The sequence below is a fragment of the Myotis davidii genome, unplaced genomic scaffold, assembly GCF_000327345.1.
Source record: "Myotis davidii unplaced genomic scaffold, ASM32734v1 scaffold32, whole genome shotgun sequence".
In the NCBI taxonomy this organism is placed as follows: domain Eukaryota; kingdom Metazoa; phylum Chordata; class Mammalia; order Chiroptera; family Vespertilionidae; genus Myotis; species Myotis davidii.
Genome location: NW_006286587.1, coordinates 1,890,269 through 1,907,659, shown reverse-complemented (window position 1 = coordinate 1,907,659; position 17,391 = coordinate 1,890,269). Strand labels below are relative to the sequence as shown.

The 17,391-nt window shown below is 37.2% G+C and overlaps 1 protein-coding gene across 1 annotated transcript in view; it reads left to right on the top strand.

Annotated features, from left to right (window-relative positions):
- Nucleotides 1-2,518: 2,518 nt before the first annotated feature.
- The window catches only part of RNF24 (ring finger protein 24), a 31,392-nt gene continuing 16,519 nt past the window's right edge, over nt 2,519-17,391 (top strand). The window contains exons 1-2 of the mRNA XM_006758055.2: nt 2,519-2,871; nt 15,666-15,708. Of these exons, the coding sequence (XP_006758118.1) occupies nt 2,729-2,871; nt 15,666-15,708 (186 nt within the window). The 5' untranslated portion in view covers nt 2,519-2,728. The remainder of the gene's footprint in view (nt 2,872-15,665; nt 15,709-17,391) is intronic.

Below are 17,391 nucleotides of genomic sequence, written 5' to 3'. Positions count from 1 at the left end.
AAGGGACAGGGGGGCGAGAGAGAGAGAGAGAGAGAAAGCCATCAGTGATGAGAGAGAATCATGGATCGGCTGCCTCCTGCACGCCCCCTACTGGGGATCAAGCCTGCAACCTGACCATGTGCCCTGACCAGGAATGGAACCATGACCTCCTGGTTCATAGGTCGATGCTCAACCACTGAGCACACTGGCCAGGCTAACATTTAATCCATTTTGAGTTTATTCTTGTGTATGCTGTAAGAAGGTGGTCTAGTTTCATTTTTTTTTTGCATGTATCTGCCCAATATTTCCAACACTGTTTATTGAAGAGACTGTATCTTTACCCCACTATATGTTTTTTGCCTCCTTTTCGTCAAACATTAATTGACTACAAAGGCCTGGGTTTACTTCTGGGCTCTCTATTCTGTTCCATTGATCCATATGTCTATTTTTATGTCAGTACCATGCTGTTTTGATTACTATGGCTTAAAGCAGTGGTTCTCAACCTCTGGCCCTTTAACTACAGTTCCTCATGTTGTGACCCAACCATAAAATTATTCTTGTTGCTACTTCATAACTGTAATGTTGCTACTGTTATGAATCGTAATGTAAATATCTGATATGCAGGATGGTCTTAGGCAACCCCTGTGAAAGGGTCGTTCGACCGCCAAAGGGGTCGCGACCCACAGATTGAGAACCGCTGGCTTAAGGTATAGTTTGATATCAGGTAGTGTGAGTCCTCCAGCTTTGTTCTTCTTTCTCAAGATCACTGTTGCTATTCATGGTCTTCCATGATTTCATATAAATTTTTGGAATATTTATTCTAGTTCAATGAAATACACCATTGGTATCGTAATAGGAATTGCATTGAATCTATAGATTGCTTTGGGTAGTATGGACATTTTAATGATGTTAATTCTTCCTATCCATGAACACTGTATAGGCTCCACTTTGTATCTTCTTCAATTTCTTTCTATAGTGTCTTATAATTTTGTGAACACGGGTCTTTTACATCCTTGGTTAAATTTATTCCTCAGTATTTTATTCTTTTTGAAGCAGTTGTGAATGGGATTGTTTTCTGGTAGTTCATTATTGGTGTATAAAATTGTTTTTTTAATAGAATTAGAAATATTTATCTCATTTAAGAAAAATAACAGCATAAGCACAACAATAAGTGACCACCAATATTTGGTTAGGGAGTAATAGGAGGTAGTGGAAATTGTGACAAATGAGAGCATACTGATCTCATCCCAGGCATGCCCCTCCTCCCCTCCCAATTGTGCAACAACATGGCAGTTTAGAGGCCCCAAAGCCACTCAGTTCTAAGCAATTGTTGCCATGCAAGAATGCAGCCTCAGAATTATCAGATCATCTGAGCTTTTCTCATGTAAAGCTGAAAATTGCAAATTTTATGGTAAAACTCCCAAATTTAAACTGTTCTCAGTTGTTAAAACTTTGTATAGGTGCCGGGCCAGTCTGCCTAAGTGGTTGAGCATCCAGCCATGAACCAAGAGTTCGATGGTTCAGCCCTAACCAGTTTGGTTCAGTGGATAGAGTTTCAGCCTGCAGACTGAAGGGTCACATGTTCAATTCAGGTAAAGGTCACATACCTCAGTTGCAGGCTCAATCCCCAGCCCTGGTCCAATGCAGGCTCAATCCCCAGCCCTGGTCCTTCCGATGTTTCTCTCTCTGTCTCCCTTCTTCCCTCCCTTTCACTCTCTAAAAATTAATGGAAAAATATCCTCGGGTGAAGATTAACAAAAAAATAAAGTAAAAGAGTTCACCGTTTCAATTCCCAGTCAGGCACATGCCCAGGCTCTATCCCCAGTAGGAGCTAGCTGATCGATGTCCCTCGTGGATGTTTCTATCTCTCTCTCCCTTCCTCTCTCTCTAAAATCAATAAAAACATTTTTATATATATTTTTCCCCCTCAGCTGTGTTTCCTTTTTTTTAATTGTTTAAAGTATTTTCCCCCAATTGACCTCCCTCCTTCCCCCGAAAAACATTTTTTTTAAAAAAAAATTGTGGTCGAAACCGGTTTGGCTCAGTGGATAGAGCGTCAGCCTGCGGACTGAAAGGTCCCAGGTTCGATTCCGATCAAGGGCATGTACCTGGGTTGCGCGCACATCCCCAGTAGGAGATGTGCAGGAGGCAGCTGATCTATGTTTCTCTCTCATCGATGTTTCTAACTCTCTATCTCTCTCCCTTTCTCTCTGTAAAAAATCAATAAAATATATTAAAAAAAATTGTGTAGGCAAAACAAAACATATTCATAAGGCCTCAAAGTTAATGAACTCTGGCTGTATAGTTTTGCTTTTGGTTTCCGGATTATGCTTACCACTTTAAATGAGTTGAGACACTTCCTTCCTCCTCCCCACACCTCCCTCTCTAGATCTGTAATTCTCTGGATAACAGAGGAATTATCTATAGAAGTTTAGTTTGACTTCCACATCCATTGCCCTCAGGGTCAGGGACCCTTTTGTGAAGACAGAGTTTTATATTTCCGGATTTTTTCTTGAGCCACTTTTGGTAACTTTCTCATGGGCATGTATGTATCCAAAAAACCCAGAGTTTATATAAATATATAGGGTTTGGTACTCTTCAGGAATCCACTGAGGATCTTGGAATGAATAGTATTTCCCAAGGTTAAAGATAAAGAGGTACTACTGTGCATGTACAAAGATGATGCTGTCTTGGTTCTTAGTCTTTATAACCTAATTTTTAAAATTCTTTTTCCCCCCACAGTTCATCCATGAGCTCGGATTTCCCACATTACAACTTCAGGATGCCTAATATTGGATTCCAGAATCTGCCTCTCAACATATATATTGTGGTTTTTGGCACTGCTATATTTGTCTTCATCCTTAGTTTACTCTTCTGTTGCTACTTGATTAGGTAATCAATTTTCATTCTGTGTTACTTTAGAATATGTTAAACAATCACTAATAAATTAACTTTCTCCCCTTAGGTTAAAAAATGTTATAAGTATTGTAGGGGAGGAAGAAAATTTCCTCTTCTGAGGACTTTCAGCTGGTCTAATAAACTGACACAGATAGATTAATAAGAGAAAAATAACCAAATTTAATTACATACGTACATATGGAAACCCCACATACATGGGAGAGTCAGAGACCCCACATACATGAGAAGATTCAGAGACAGAAAGTTAAAATGAGGTATATGTGGCCTTCTGAGCTAAGGATGAGATAAAATGCCTTGGGGCTTCAGAGGGGAGGAAGGTCATTTGAAGGAAGATAAGATGAGCAGATGTTTTTTTTTTAAACTTTTTTTTTTTAACTTTTTTTTTAAAATATATTTTATTGATTTTTTACAGAGAGGAAGGGAGAGAGATAGAGAGTCAGAAACATCGATGAGAGAGAGACATCGATCAGCCGCCTCCTGCACATCCCCCACTGGAGATGTGCTCACAACCCAGGTACATGCCCTGGACCGGAATCGAACCTGGGACCTTTCAGTCCGCAGGCCGACGCTCTATCCACTGAGCCAAACCGGTTTCGGCGAGCAGATGTTCAGTATATAATTACATGTTTGTCCTGCCCTGTAGGTCATAAAATGTTATTTATGGTAATAACTGTTATTATAGACAAAGCACCTAAGTTAGATTCTTTAAGGAAGGGATAAAGATTTCTCTTGACCCACAGAGCCTCAGTTGCCTTCAGCTCAAAATAATCTACAAGTCAAAATAGCACATCTTAGGGAGGCCTGTTCTGAACCACTTCAAAATGATAATTAGCAAATTTTTATTTTTATTTTAATTAGCAAATTTTTAAAACTTAAAGTGGCTTAACACTTTAACATTCTATGAGTTACTGGCCAATATACAGTCTTCAATCCTATTTGCTAATAGGGTGTTTTATTGTAGGAGAAAATTGTTCTCATTTGTTTTTCCAACATATTAGCATCTGAACTGGATACACTTCTGACATTGTCTGTCTCCAAGATTTAATCTACTTTCACAAAGATTTCAAGATTACTTTTCAAGAGAGTGCTACATCATTGTTAGCTAAAGTCCTTAAGGATTAGAAAGCTGTCTCCAAATTAAGATCCAAGCCTTTAAACAAATTCTTGTGGTCTCTCAAGAGTATTTTAAGTCCTGGCTGGTTTGGCTCAGTGGCTAGAGTGTCGGCCTGCAGACTCAAGGGTCCCAGGCACATCCCCAGTAGTGGGTGTGCAGGAGGCAGCTGATCGATGTTTCTCTCTATTCCTCTCCCTTCCTCTCTGTAAAAAATCAATAAAATATATTTTTTTAAAAATTTAAAAAAAAAGAGTATTTTAAGCTCCCGTTTGTGTTGAACTGATCAGGTGTTCAGGTGATTGATTATCTGCATAAATCACAAAGTATTCCACAAGCTCTGCAGCACATGTACTGCCAAGTAATGAAGGGTAACAGGTCACTTAAAGGAGTAATGGATTTGGCCAGTAAAGATTCACAGTTGACTAATTCATAATTGTTTAAGCAAGCATTTTTTTCTTTTCAAGTATTTAAAATAGGGCCTAATTTTCAAAGCCAAACCTCAGACTATAAAAAATTTTATAGTGTATTGTTCAAAGAGCTTTATGAAATATAATAGAAAATTAAATGTTATTATACAGCTATACTAATACATCTGATAGTTTTTAGTGTTTGTACAGTACATTATTATGGTTAAGATAAATACGATCATCAGATATCTTTCAGCAATAGTTCATTATTGCCCCCAGTGTTCAGGGTACTTATTTACTGACAATCAAATCTGAGTGAATTTAGTGTGTAGTTTCTAATTTTCTGACAAGTGAATTTATATTCTTCACAGAAGGTGAATATCCTCTGAAGTTCTCACAAAATGTAATCACTCCTTGTATCTTATAGGTATGCTGGCTGCCTATGATTTTTTGGTCTTGCTTAGAGAAATAAATACTTAGCTAATATAATTATAGGATTTAGGAAACACTTTAAAAAATCTGTTTATTACTAGAAATTTACTTTTCTTAACATTTCTTTAATAATTGTTTGATAAATGTTATGTAAATAGTCAGCTTTTTTAAAAATTAGGGAATTAGCCATAATTAATCAGGACCTCATAGCATTAAAGTATTCCTTTTTTCCAAACCTAGTAAATTTTTTTTGGAAATTTCTCTACAAATACTGGCTTAATTCAAATTTGTGAATTTAATATTTGAAACCAAATTATTTTTTAAAAGAAGATAAAAATATTTATTAATATCATTAAGGAAGAGCTTATATAAAATATTCTGAAATGTAGATAGCTCATAGTACAGTTTTTATTACTATGTCAAAGAATTAAGCCTTAGATTTTTGTTTGCTTTAGGAAAAATACTAATATATATACCAGTTGTGATTCTGGGTAAATTTTTTGAGAAATAAGTTATGAAACACTATTTTACCTCATTGTAGTTATTTCAGTAATCAAGCAAGCAAAGGGATAAAGAAAAAAAATCATAGCAGTTGTTTTTATGCTATGATTTCATACTATGGTCGCCCTGCTGGTTGCCCCACAGAGGGAGGCAACTGGCGGCAGCAGGGGGTGGGGCTGGCAAGTGGGCAGTGCCAGGCTGGCCAAGGCAGGTGCCAGTGGGGGGCCCCCCCGATCACCCCACCGGTCGCCCCACATATAGGCCCTTATCGCCAGCCAGGCCTAGGGACCCTACCCATGCACAAATTTTGTGCACTGAGCCTCTGGTTTTTAAATATAACTTAAGTTCTTCGCACCTTCCTAGGGAGCTCGTCTGTTCTCCTGCAGAGAGATACCTCCAGTCATAGCTAGACTCATCAGAACCATTGGAGGAACACAGCTTAGATCTAAACTAGACACCCTCTACCAACCACAGTCTTACACAACATTTTAGTATAGAATCTGTTGCCCATGACAGGGCTATGAATAGATCACTACTGGAACACAAAAGGACTCTTACCTTGCTAGGAGTTATCCTATTTTATAATGAATCATATAATATTCTAATTTATGTTTGTTACTTATCTCTCTCCCTGGATTGAGTCTTGTCTGTTCTGTTTGCTGTATCCCAGACACCCAAAACTGAACAATATCTGGCACAGTATTGGTACTCAATAAATGTTTGTTGAGTAAATGAAAGTATGGTGTTTCTAGTAGGAAGTCAGTAGTTACACATTGAAAAGCAAGGGTAAAATTAAAAACTAAAAATGGAAGGAAAATATTGAGTTACCTAATAGATACTATAAAGTCTTGAACCAAGACAATGACAGTAGAGCTAGAGAGTGTGAGTGTGTTATGGATGGTTGTGAAAAATACTAGGGAGGTAAAAATGAACAAAATTTGGTGACTGGGCATTAAGGACAAGAAAATTATGAGCTTAGAATTTTTCCTGAACTTTTAGCTTAGCTGTTGGTTGGATAGCAATCCCTTCACAGAGATAGAAAAGGGATGGCCAAATTGGGTGAAAAGATAAAGTTTCTGTTTCACACATGGGAGAACTGTATTCCCTGTGTAACAGTCAAGATGTTTAGTATATAGTTGGATATATAGGTCTAAAGCTTATGAGAAGTCTGGTCTAAAAATAGAGGGTCATGTAATAATAGGTGGAAGTTGAAGCCAAGAATGTCCCCTAGAGATAATGTGTATAGTGAAATAAAATGGATGCAGGACAAAATCCTAGGGAAACATTAATATTTAAGAAGAGCCCCCCCCCCTTTTTTTATTTTATTGATTTTCTTACAGAGAGGAAGGGAGAGAGAGAGTTAGAAACATTGATGAGAGAGAAACATCGATCAACTGCCTCCTGCACACCTCCTGGGGATGTGCCCACAACCCAGGTACATGCCCTTGACCGGAATCGAACCTGGACCCTTCAGTCCGCAGACCGACGCTCTATCCACCGAGCCAAACCGGTTTCTGCTAAGAAGAGCCCTTGACCTGGCCGGGTAGCTCAGTAGGTTGGAACATCATCCCAATACGCCAAGGTTGTGGGTTTGATCCCCACATACAAGAAGCAACTAATGAATGTATAAATATGTAGAACAACAAATCAATGTGTTTTTTTTTCTCTCAAGTCAATTTTTAAAAATATATGTATATTATTGATTTTTTACAGAGAGGAAGGGAGAGGGATAGAGACTTAGAAAGATTGATCAGCTGCTTCCTGCACACCCCTACTGGGGATGTGCCCACAACCAAGGTACATGCCCTTGTCTGGAATCGAACCTGGGACCCTTCAGTCTGCAGGCTGATGCTTTATCTACTGGGCCAAACTGGTTAGGTCTCAAGTCAATTTTTTTTAAAAAGAAGAAGAACCCATAAAAGAGACTGGGAAGGGATAGCAGGAGAAAGAAGAAAATCATGAGAGAGGTGCTCCCCAAGTAGGGTTTCAGTGGATTGAGTCAGTTGTTTCAGCTGCTCCCAGGAAGGTCTAATAAACAAGATATTTGCTAATCGATTGTTTACATTATCAGTAAGGCTTCTGGTCAACAGGTTACTAGTAATTAAGTTTTTGGGGAGTCAAAAGTTTTATGTGACTTTTTAATTGTGCGGGAAATCAGCATCCCTAACCCCTGCATTGTTCAAGGGTCAGCTTTACATTTGACAATTAGGTTTGCACCCATAATCTTGTAAAAGTTTCAGTAGCATGGGTACAGGGGTGACAAAAGGTAAGCTATAATGGTGCAAAGCTTCAGCAGCAGGTAATAAATATAACGTTTTGAAGAATTTTGGCTGAGAAAAGATGTGTGTGTTGGGGGGAAGTTTGCTCTAGAAATCTAGGAAGTATTTTGGTGCTTGATTATGTTTTTAAGCTAGAGATTTATAATATAAACTAGAGGCCCAGTGCATGAAATTCGTGCATGGGTAGGGTCCCTAGGCTTGACCAGCAATCAGGGCTGATCTGTGGGGAGACTGGCAGGGGGATGGGGGGGGGAGGGGCCTGCTGGCACCCACCTTGGCCAGCCTGGCGCCACCCAGTCGCTGGCCCCACCCCCTGCCGCTGGGCACCTCTGTCTGCCTGCTGGCACCCGCCTTGGCTGGCCTGGTGCTGCTGACTCACAGGCCCCACCCCCCGCCAAACAGTTGTTCCACAGGTTGTTCTGCTGTTCGGTCAATTTGCATATTAGGGTTTTATATAGATAGATATTATATTTATAGGTATTAAGGAGAATGAGCTATTTATGGAAGATTTGTGAGAAATAATGAATCGTGGAGATGAAAAGAGACATACCTAAAAGTTATAGCACTATTATTCATGAACAGGAGAATACCTTCTTAAGACAGGAATGAAGGTAACTTCAGAAAACAATACATAGGTAGGAATGTGGGGCTGGGAGTGAAAGAACTGCATACATGGCAGCCTCTTTATGAAGTAGTTGAAAATGGTGGGGAGGGAGGTGATCGGATAAAATTTGAGAACAGTGGCAAGCTTTTAAAATAGAAGCTTAGAATACTGAGCTTCAATATGTAGAATTAGAGAACAATGTGGAGGGTTTCATTGAGAATGGAGACCACAGATTTGTAGCAGCTGTAAGCTACATGGTTTTATCATTTTCTTTAGCACTGTTCAGCATTGCTAATCATACTCTCTTAGATATTTTTTTCGGAATTAATATTTATTAGACACTTAATATATGTCAGACCCTGTGCTGTGCACTGCAGTTAAATAGGTAATTTTAGTATCTTTATTTTACAGAAGTTAAATAATTTTCCAACAACCACACATACACAGAAGTTGGTTAGAGTTGAGACTGAAATTCAGTTGTATCTGACCCCAGAGCATGTCCTCATAATCACTTAAAAAATAATAATAAATTGTATTTTTCAGGCTTCATTCAAAAATAACCATTTCAGGTTTTCATAATCATTTTCAAAAGACAGATTTGCATATTGAGGCTATTCTAAACCCATTATTTTAATTTTGAGGCTGAAATTTTTAAATGAAGACTGTACCTGTTTTCCTTTTTAAAAAAATATATTTTATTGACTTCAGAGAGGAAAGGAGAGGGAGAGTGATAGAAACATCAATGATGAGAGAGAATCATTGATCAGCTGCCTCCTGCACACCCCCTGAAGCCCAAGCAACAAAAGAAAAAATAGATAAATTGGACTTAAAAAAACTAAAAATATTTTTGCATTAAAGAACATTATCAAGAAAGTGAAAAGACAATCTTTAGAATGGGAGAAAAATACTTGCCAATCATATCTTATGAGATATTAATATATGTTTTAAAAACTCTTACAGCTCAACAACAAAAAGACAACTGAATTGCCCAGTTGGTGTGGGTCAGTGGTTGAGCATCAATCTATGAACCAGGAGGTCACGATTCTATTCCCAGTCAGGGTACATACCCAGCTTGCGGGCTTGATCCCCCAGTAGGGGCTGTGCAGGAGGGAGCTAATCAGTGATTCTCTCATCATCGATGTTTCTATCCCTCTCCCTTCCTCTCTGTAAAATATCAATAAAATATATTTAAAAAAATAAAAAGACAACTGAATTGAAAATAGGCAAATGACTTAAATAGTCACTTTTCCAAAGAAGATATACAGGGTGGCGCAAAAGTAGGTGTACAGTTATTCATATGGAAGATACTACAGTAATTAATAAAAGAATAAACTTTTGCATACACACAACTATATTAACCCACTTTTGCCTTACCCTGTACAAATGGCCAATAAACACATGAAAAGATGTTCAACATTATTGGTCATTAAGGAAATGCAAATTAAAACCACAGTGAGATACCACTTCACACCTAAGATGCTATACTCAAAAATATGGGAAATTACAAGTGTTGGTGAGGATGTGAAGAAATAGAAACCCACACATGTTGCCTGTGGGAGTGTAAAATGGTGCAGTCACTGTGGAAAAGAGCTCAGCAGCTTCTCAAAAAGCTAAGCAGAGAATTACTATATGACCCAGACATTTCACTTCTAGGTGAATACCCAAGACAAATGAAGAGCTATGCCTACACAGAAACTTATATGGGAATACTTATAACAGCATTATTCATAATAGTCCAAACATGTATAAAACCCAAATGTCCATCAACGGATGAATGGATAAACAAATTGTAGCATATGTTCAGCCATAAAAAGGAGTGAAGAACTGAAGCATACTACAATTAGAATGAGCCTTGAAAACATTATGCTAAGTGAAAAGCCAAGCACAAAAGATCACATATTGTATGATTTGTTATATAGACATACATATTTCTATCCATAATAGGCAAATCCATAAAGACAGAATGCAGATTAGAGGTTACCAGGAGATAGGAGAAGGGGGATTACCTAATGCAGTGATGGCGAACCTATGACACACGTGTCAGAGGTGACACGCGAACTCATTTTTTTGGTTGATTTTTCTTTGTTAAATGACATTTAAATATATAAAATAAATATCAAAAATATAAATCTTTGTTTTACTATGGTTGCAAAGATCAAAAAATTTCTATATGTGACACGGCACCAGAGCTAAGTTAGGGTTTTTCAAAATGCTGACATGCCGAGCTCAAAAGGTTCACCATCACTGACCTAATGAGACCACTTAGTGAGAACTAGTGGTTGCACAACATTGTGACCACACTAAACACCACGGAATTATACAATTTAAAATGGTTAATTTTATGTGAATACAAATAAAGGAATATTAAAAATTTTTATTAAAGGAACAAGAAAACTGACTCAAGAAGAAATAGAAAATATTAATAACTATATACCTAGTAAATTGAATGTTATTAAACATTCCTACAAAGAGACTACAAGCCAGGTAATTGCACCAGTTAATTCCTTCAAACAGTAAAGAAAACAATACTTCTTAAATGACTTCCAAAAATAGAAGAAATACTCAACTCATATAATGGAGACAGCATAATTTTGATTAAAATTATACAAAGCCTCACAAGGACATTACAAAAAAGGAACTTACAGACTTATGTCTCTCATGAACAAAATATTAGTAAATCAAATTCAGGGATATGCAAAAATGGTAGTACATTATATTCAAGTGGACATTATTCCAGGAATGAAGGTATCAACACAACATACCACATTAACAGTTAAAAAAAAAAATGGCAGGGGGAGTGATGGGGGAAAAAATTTTATAAAGTCCTGCTGGTGTGCTCAGTGGTTAGCATCACCCCATGTACCAGGAGGTCACCAGTTCAATTCCTGGTCGGAGCACATACATGGGTTGCAGGCTCAATACCCAGTGGGGGGCATACAAGAGGCCACGGATTGAAGTTTCTCATTGATGTTTCTCTCTCCCTTTCTCAAATCAGTAACATATTTTTTAAAAACCAAAAACTAATACCTATTCATGACTTTTAAAAATCAAAAACTGGGATACAAGGGAACTTTGTTTATTTGAATCAAAGTTATGCACAAAAAATCTAGAGAAAACATCAAACTTAATAGCGATGGGTTTTTACTTTTAGTTATATAATTTTATGCATTTAATTTTTTTTTTAAATCTTTACTGTTGAAAGTATATATGTCCCCTGTTCCCCTCCATTGATCTCCAGTAGTGATGTCACCACTTTTATTTGCCATTGTATTAGAGGTCCTAGCTAATGCAGAAAAAAAGGAGTAATAAAATAAATGAAATAAAAAAGAAGTAAAATATCTAAAGATTATAAAGGCAGAGTTTAAACTGTCATTATTTGTAGACAAGAAGAGTGTATATATTAAAAAATCCAAAATATTCTACAGATTATTTAAAAATAATAAGTGAACTTAGCAAGTCATTAGATACAGGACCAATATACAAAAATTGTTTTTTCTGTGTAGTAGCAATAATGAATTAGAAAATGAAAAAAAATTATAATTTATAGCAGATCAAAACTTACTAAAATCTAGGAATAAATCTAATGAAAGATAAGTGTTCTACCTAGAAATGTATGAAGAGAAATTAAGATATAATAAGTAGGATCATAGATTGAAAACTCAATCTTGTAAAGATGTCAGTTCTTCCCCAATTGATCTATAACTTCCATACAATCTCAGTCAAAATCCCAATAGATTTTTTGTGGAAACTGACAAGTCCATGGAATTGGAATGGAAATGCAGAGGACCAAGAGTAGCCAAGACAGTCATTAGGAACAAAGCTTGAGGACTTCTAATACCAGATCCCAAGACTTGTTACAGAGCTCCAGTACTTAAGAGTGCTATTCACCTAGCACCCAGATCCTGCTTTCTAAATACTATTCTCCAGTAAAAGGAACCAAGGTTCTTTGGAAGAAGTGGCTAATTCCACAAATGGGGCATGGTAAATACAAGATGAGCCGGAAACATCTTTCAGTGCTAATAAGCAAGGAAATTCATGGAAAAAGATGAGGGCACATTAAAAGGACACAGAAGTCAACCTGATGAAACTCCTAAAGGCCAAACCTAAAATAATGATCATATTGAATTCTTACCCATAGACTAAAACAAATATCCATGAGTCATAGTGATATAAACAAATGAAGGAGAAGGGACTTATGTTCCTTACAGAAGAATTCCAGTTAATAATTATGCAAGGAATTAGGAAACTACAAAGCCACCACCAGGCAAACACTACAGTAATTGTTGCAAGCAAGATGAATGCTAAATCAGTGGGCAAAAGCTTGAGAATAAATAGGATTTTACATAGTTTCAACATCTCTCCCCCAAGATGTTGGTCAGTTTCAAAAAGGAAAATAATAATTACAGTGGAGAGACCCAGTACACACTCCATGAACAAGTGATCATGGTTAATATGTCAAAATCCTGAAAGAAAAGAAAAACCTAAGGCTCCTGCCACAGATTGGAAGAGGCTAAGGAGACATGGATTGGGTCATAGAACAGGAAAAGGATACTAGTGAAAAAACTGGTGAAATTCAAGTAAAGTCTCTTTGTTGATATAGCAACATTAAATCAATATACCAGTGTTAGTTTACTTGCTTTGATTTTTGTTCTGTGGTTGTGTGAGATATGAACATTGGAAAAACTGGGACTAAGGTATATGTGAACTCTTATTTTTTGCAACTTTTCTGTAAATCTAAAATTATTTCAAAATACAAGTTTTAAAAAAAAAAAACAAAAAAACCCTAGCATGGTATTGAAAACAAGGTGCATCAGTTTCCCAGACCTGCTGTAACCACGTACTACAAACTGGGTGGCTTAAAACAACGGAAATTTAACCTCACATTCTGGAGGCTAGAATTTCAAAATCGAGGTGTCAGCAGGGCCATGCTCCCTCTGAAGACTCTAGGGTAGGATCCTTCCTTGCCTCTTACAGCTGCATCACTTCTGTCTGTCTTCACCTGGCTTCCTTCCCTGTGTCTGTATTTCCACCCTAAATCCAATATGCACCCTACATCCAATATAACCTTATTTTAAATAATCTGCAAATACTATTTCCAAATAAGATTATATCCTAAGGTTCCAGTTAGATATAATTTTTAAGGGGTCACTGTTCAACCTAGTATACAAATATGGGCAAATAGACCAATGGAACAGAATAAAAACTCTTGAAACAGACTCACATATTGTGTCTGACTTACAACAGATGTGCCACTGCAATGCAGTGGGGGAGGAGGATCTTTGTAATGAGTCAAACAAAAATCTGCATGTGGATGAAAAGTATCTTGACTTCTACCTCAAATCATACATAAAGACTAATTTCAGATCATATATATATATGTATATATATCTAAATGTAATAGGTAAAATAAATTGTTTTCAAGAGAATATCTTCATGATCTGGGGGTAGGCAAAGGTTTTTTTAAATGGACACAAAAAGAACTGACATTATTGGGACTAGTTGATAAATTGGACTTAATTTAAAATAAAAGCTTCTGTTCATCAGAAGATACCATTAGGAGAATGAAAAGGCAAAAGCCCCAGAGTAGGAGTAGATAATTACAGTACATAGACCAAACAGAGGACTCACATCTAAAATATATAAGGAATTCCTATAAATCAATAAGAAAAAGGCAAACAACTCATTTTTTTAATAGGCAAAAAAATCAAACAGGCATTTCATAAAAGAAGATATTCAATTGGGAATAAGCATATGAAAGGGTTCTGCACACCATTTGGGAAATGCAAATTTAAACCAAAATGAGATACCACTAAATACCCACTAGATTGGCTTAAAATTTTTGAACCAACCTTGCAAAGCAGTGGCAAAGATGTGGAACAACTATAACTCTCATGCTTTACCCACAGGAGTAGAAATTGGTGCAAGCACTTTGGACCAACAGTTCTACTCCTAGGTATATACTCTACAGAAATGAGTCTATATGTCCACTAAATGACATGTAGAAGAATTTGTGTAGCAGCTTTATTCATAGTAGCCTAAAATTGGAAGTAATCTAAATATCAACAGTAGAATGGATAAATAAATTATATTTATAGTGTTCATACAATGGAACACTCGGTCAGTCAAAAAGAGAATTACTGCAACAACATAGATAAATTTCAAAAGTAACTGTTGGCTGAAAGAAGCCAATGCAAAAGAGTGTATACCAAATGATCCATTTATGTGGAGTTCAAAAACAAGCATCCTATATAATAAAAGGCTAATATGCAAATAGACTAAATAGAGGAACAACTGAACAGTTGGTCGCTATGACATGCGATTACCACCAGGGGGCATGTGCAGAGCATGGCAGGTATTGGCGGCGACGGGATGGTGGAGCAGGTGAGTGGGGGAACCAGACCAAGGCAGGGCGCCGGTCGCTGTCATTGGGATGAGCCTCTGGTGGTTACTGAAATTACTTAGCTCCTGTGTGCTGCAGTCCTGCCCGGCACTCACACCTGCTGCCAGCGCTGGGCCCACTCACACCCACAGCTGATGCCAGACCACCACTCGCACCCGCTGCTGGTGCCCGGCACCAGTCCCGATCATTCGGCTCCATCAGTGGATGTGAGCGGCAGCTGCTGGCCCTGATCGCCCGAGGGCTTCTCCACCTCCCCCTGCTCCTGAGGGGCAATCAGGGCAGCAGCCACCACTCGCACCCACTGACGGTGCTGGCCCCAATTGCTCTGCACTGTCAGCATGTGGGATTAGTGGCAGCAGACATGGGGCTGCCTGCAGACGGGACACAAGGAGGGGTTGGGCAGGGTCGCAGAGGATGGGCTGAGACCCAACCCTGTGCCTACTGCAGCCTCACAGCCCACAGTTCCTTTCAAGGTGCACGAATTTGTGCACTGGGCCCCTAGTTAATCTATAATGATAGAAATCAGGATAGTGGCGACCTCTTTGGGTGGGTATTGATTGGGAGAAGTCATTGAAGGGGTGCTGTAAATGTTGTGTATCTTGACTAGGTGATAGTTACACTGGTGTATATAAATATGTATGTGTATTTTTTAATTCACTGAATTCTTAAGGTTTTTGTAATTATTAGATGTATATTTAAAATTTTAAATAAAAAATGTATATTAAATATTGAAACAAGTGGACTATCATCAACATAAAAAAATTGAGCCTTCATTAAAATATTTATTGTGTTAATGAGATTTGGTTTTAATGAGATTTTACTTGAATTTACATTTAGATATCATTCTATGGTTCACTGTTCACTTACTCATGACATGTAACAGATGTGTCATTTGGGTGTATTCCAGGATAAAGACTCTGGATTTTAAACCATAAATGATATAAACTGATACCGAAATTAGCAGTTTCCATATTTTTTTCAAATTGTTGTCTTGGAAATCTCAATATCACATTGTTCATTTGTCTTTTAGGCTAAGACATCAAGCACACAAAGAATTTTATGCCTATAAACAGGTGAGAAATTTACTTCAGATTGACTTTGATAGTGTTTTGTACCCAAAAAATGAAAACTCAGATTTGCACTCATTTTAAAGTAGGACTTGTGTTCATTTTAGCATTTTATTTGCCAGTTTACAGTAAAAATAGATCAACTTTAAGTACTCTTCTTTCTAATTATTTGAAGTTAGAGAAAGTTCACATGATTCAATAATATAGTTTAACAGGGTTAAGCTAACATTTTGCTAAAGAGAAATGTAGCTTATAATTCTTAAAGGTTATATTAAACTAGTCGCTCAGTGCATGGATTAATGCACATTGAAAGGAAATTAATTAGAAGAAATATTTTAATATCGCTATTCTCCCTTTATAATAGAACTATCAGAGATGAAAGAAATTAGTAAAGTGTATATGAAAATAATATATAAATTAATAACAACATGATATAATAACAACAAAGACATGATAGCCACTTCCTTTTAGCTTCAGAATGTCAACAAAAACAAACCAAATTCACGATCGACGATGACAGATAGAAACACATGCGTGTGATTGGCACTAGCGAGAGCTTTATATGTATCACATATGTGCTAGTCAACATTTATTTTTAAATTGCCAGTGCCATCATGTGTACTGGCCAGACGGACGTACAATCAGTCACTTAGCCTTTTATATATATAGATGAGATTCCATTAAATAATTTTTTTTACCTCCCTCATTAAAAACATACAACTTCCTCAGAGATGACCAGCTCTGTTCTAGTGATCTCATCTCCTCCCCATTTGTACTTTAAATGTTAGCTAATGTCATACCACTAGAAGTCTACTTGGATCATCACTGATAACCCTTGCCCCTTTGTACTGTCCCTTTGCTGATTTTTTCTTTAAAGTAATAAGCTTAGCTTTACTTGAAAGCAAAGTAAAAATTTTGTTTTCTTACATGTGTCATCCATTAACATTTTACCACTGATACCAAACAGTGGGCCTAGTTGTTCCTTTCTTTTGAACCAAAGCGTGAAATTATTTTGTTGTTCTTAGCTTTTTGGGGGAAAAGCTTCAGCTTTTGTGGGGCAAGCTGCAGCTTTATGACATGATGTTATAGAACCATCTCACCAGTTTAGGATTATATATCACTTTGTCCATCTTTTGTCTGTGTCTCTGAAGTATGAGCTCATGGGCGAGTTTCTTAGATGTTGACATTGATGTCATAGGTAACCCCTCACTCTTCCCTATAGGTCTCATGTGGGATTCATACCCAGACTGGAATGTTTTAGTTTTCTAAATAATTGAATCTTTTTGTCTCAGTTCTTTCACGATCTTGACAACCTACAAGATATCTGTATGTAAAAAAAAAGCTAAGTAGAAAGTAAAATTGGCCCTAACTGGTTTGGCTCAGTGGAAAGAGCATCAACCTGTGGACTGAAGGGTCCCAGGTTCGATTCCGGTCAAGGGCATGTACCTTGGTTGTGGGCACATCCCCAGTAGGGGGTGTGCAGGAGACAGCTGATCGATGTTTCTCTCTCATCTATGTTTCTAACTCTCTATCCCTCTCCCTTCCTCTCTGTAAAAAAAAATCAATAAAATATATATTTTTAAAAAGTAAAATTGGCCTTGCTGGTCATTTAAAAGGTGAAATTGACTGATAGAACTATTAAAGTCACAAGATGTGGTAAAAATTGTCCTTAAAAAATAGACTTTGAAA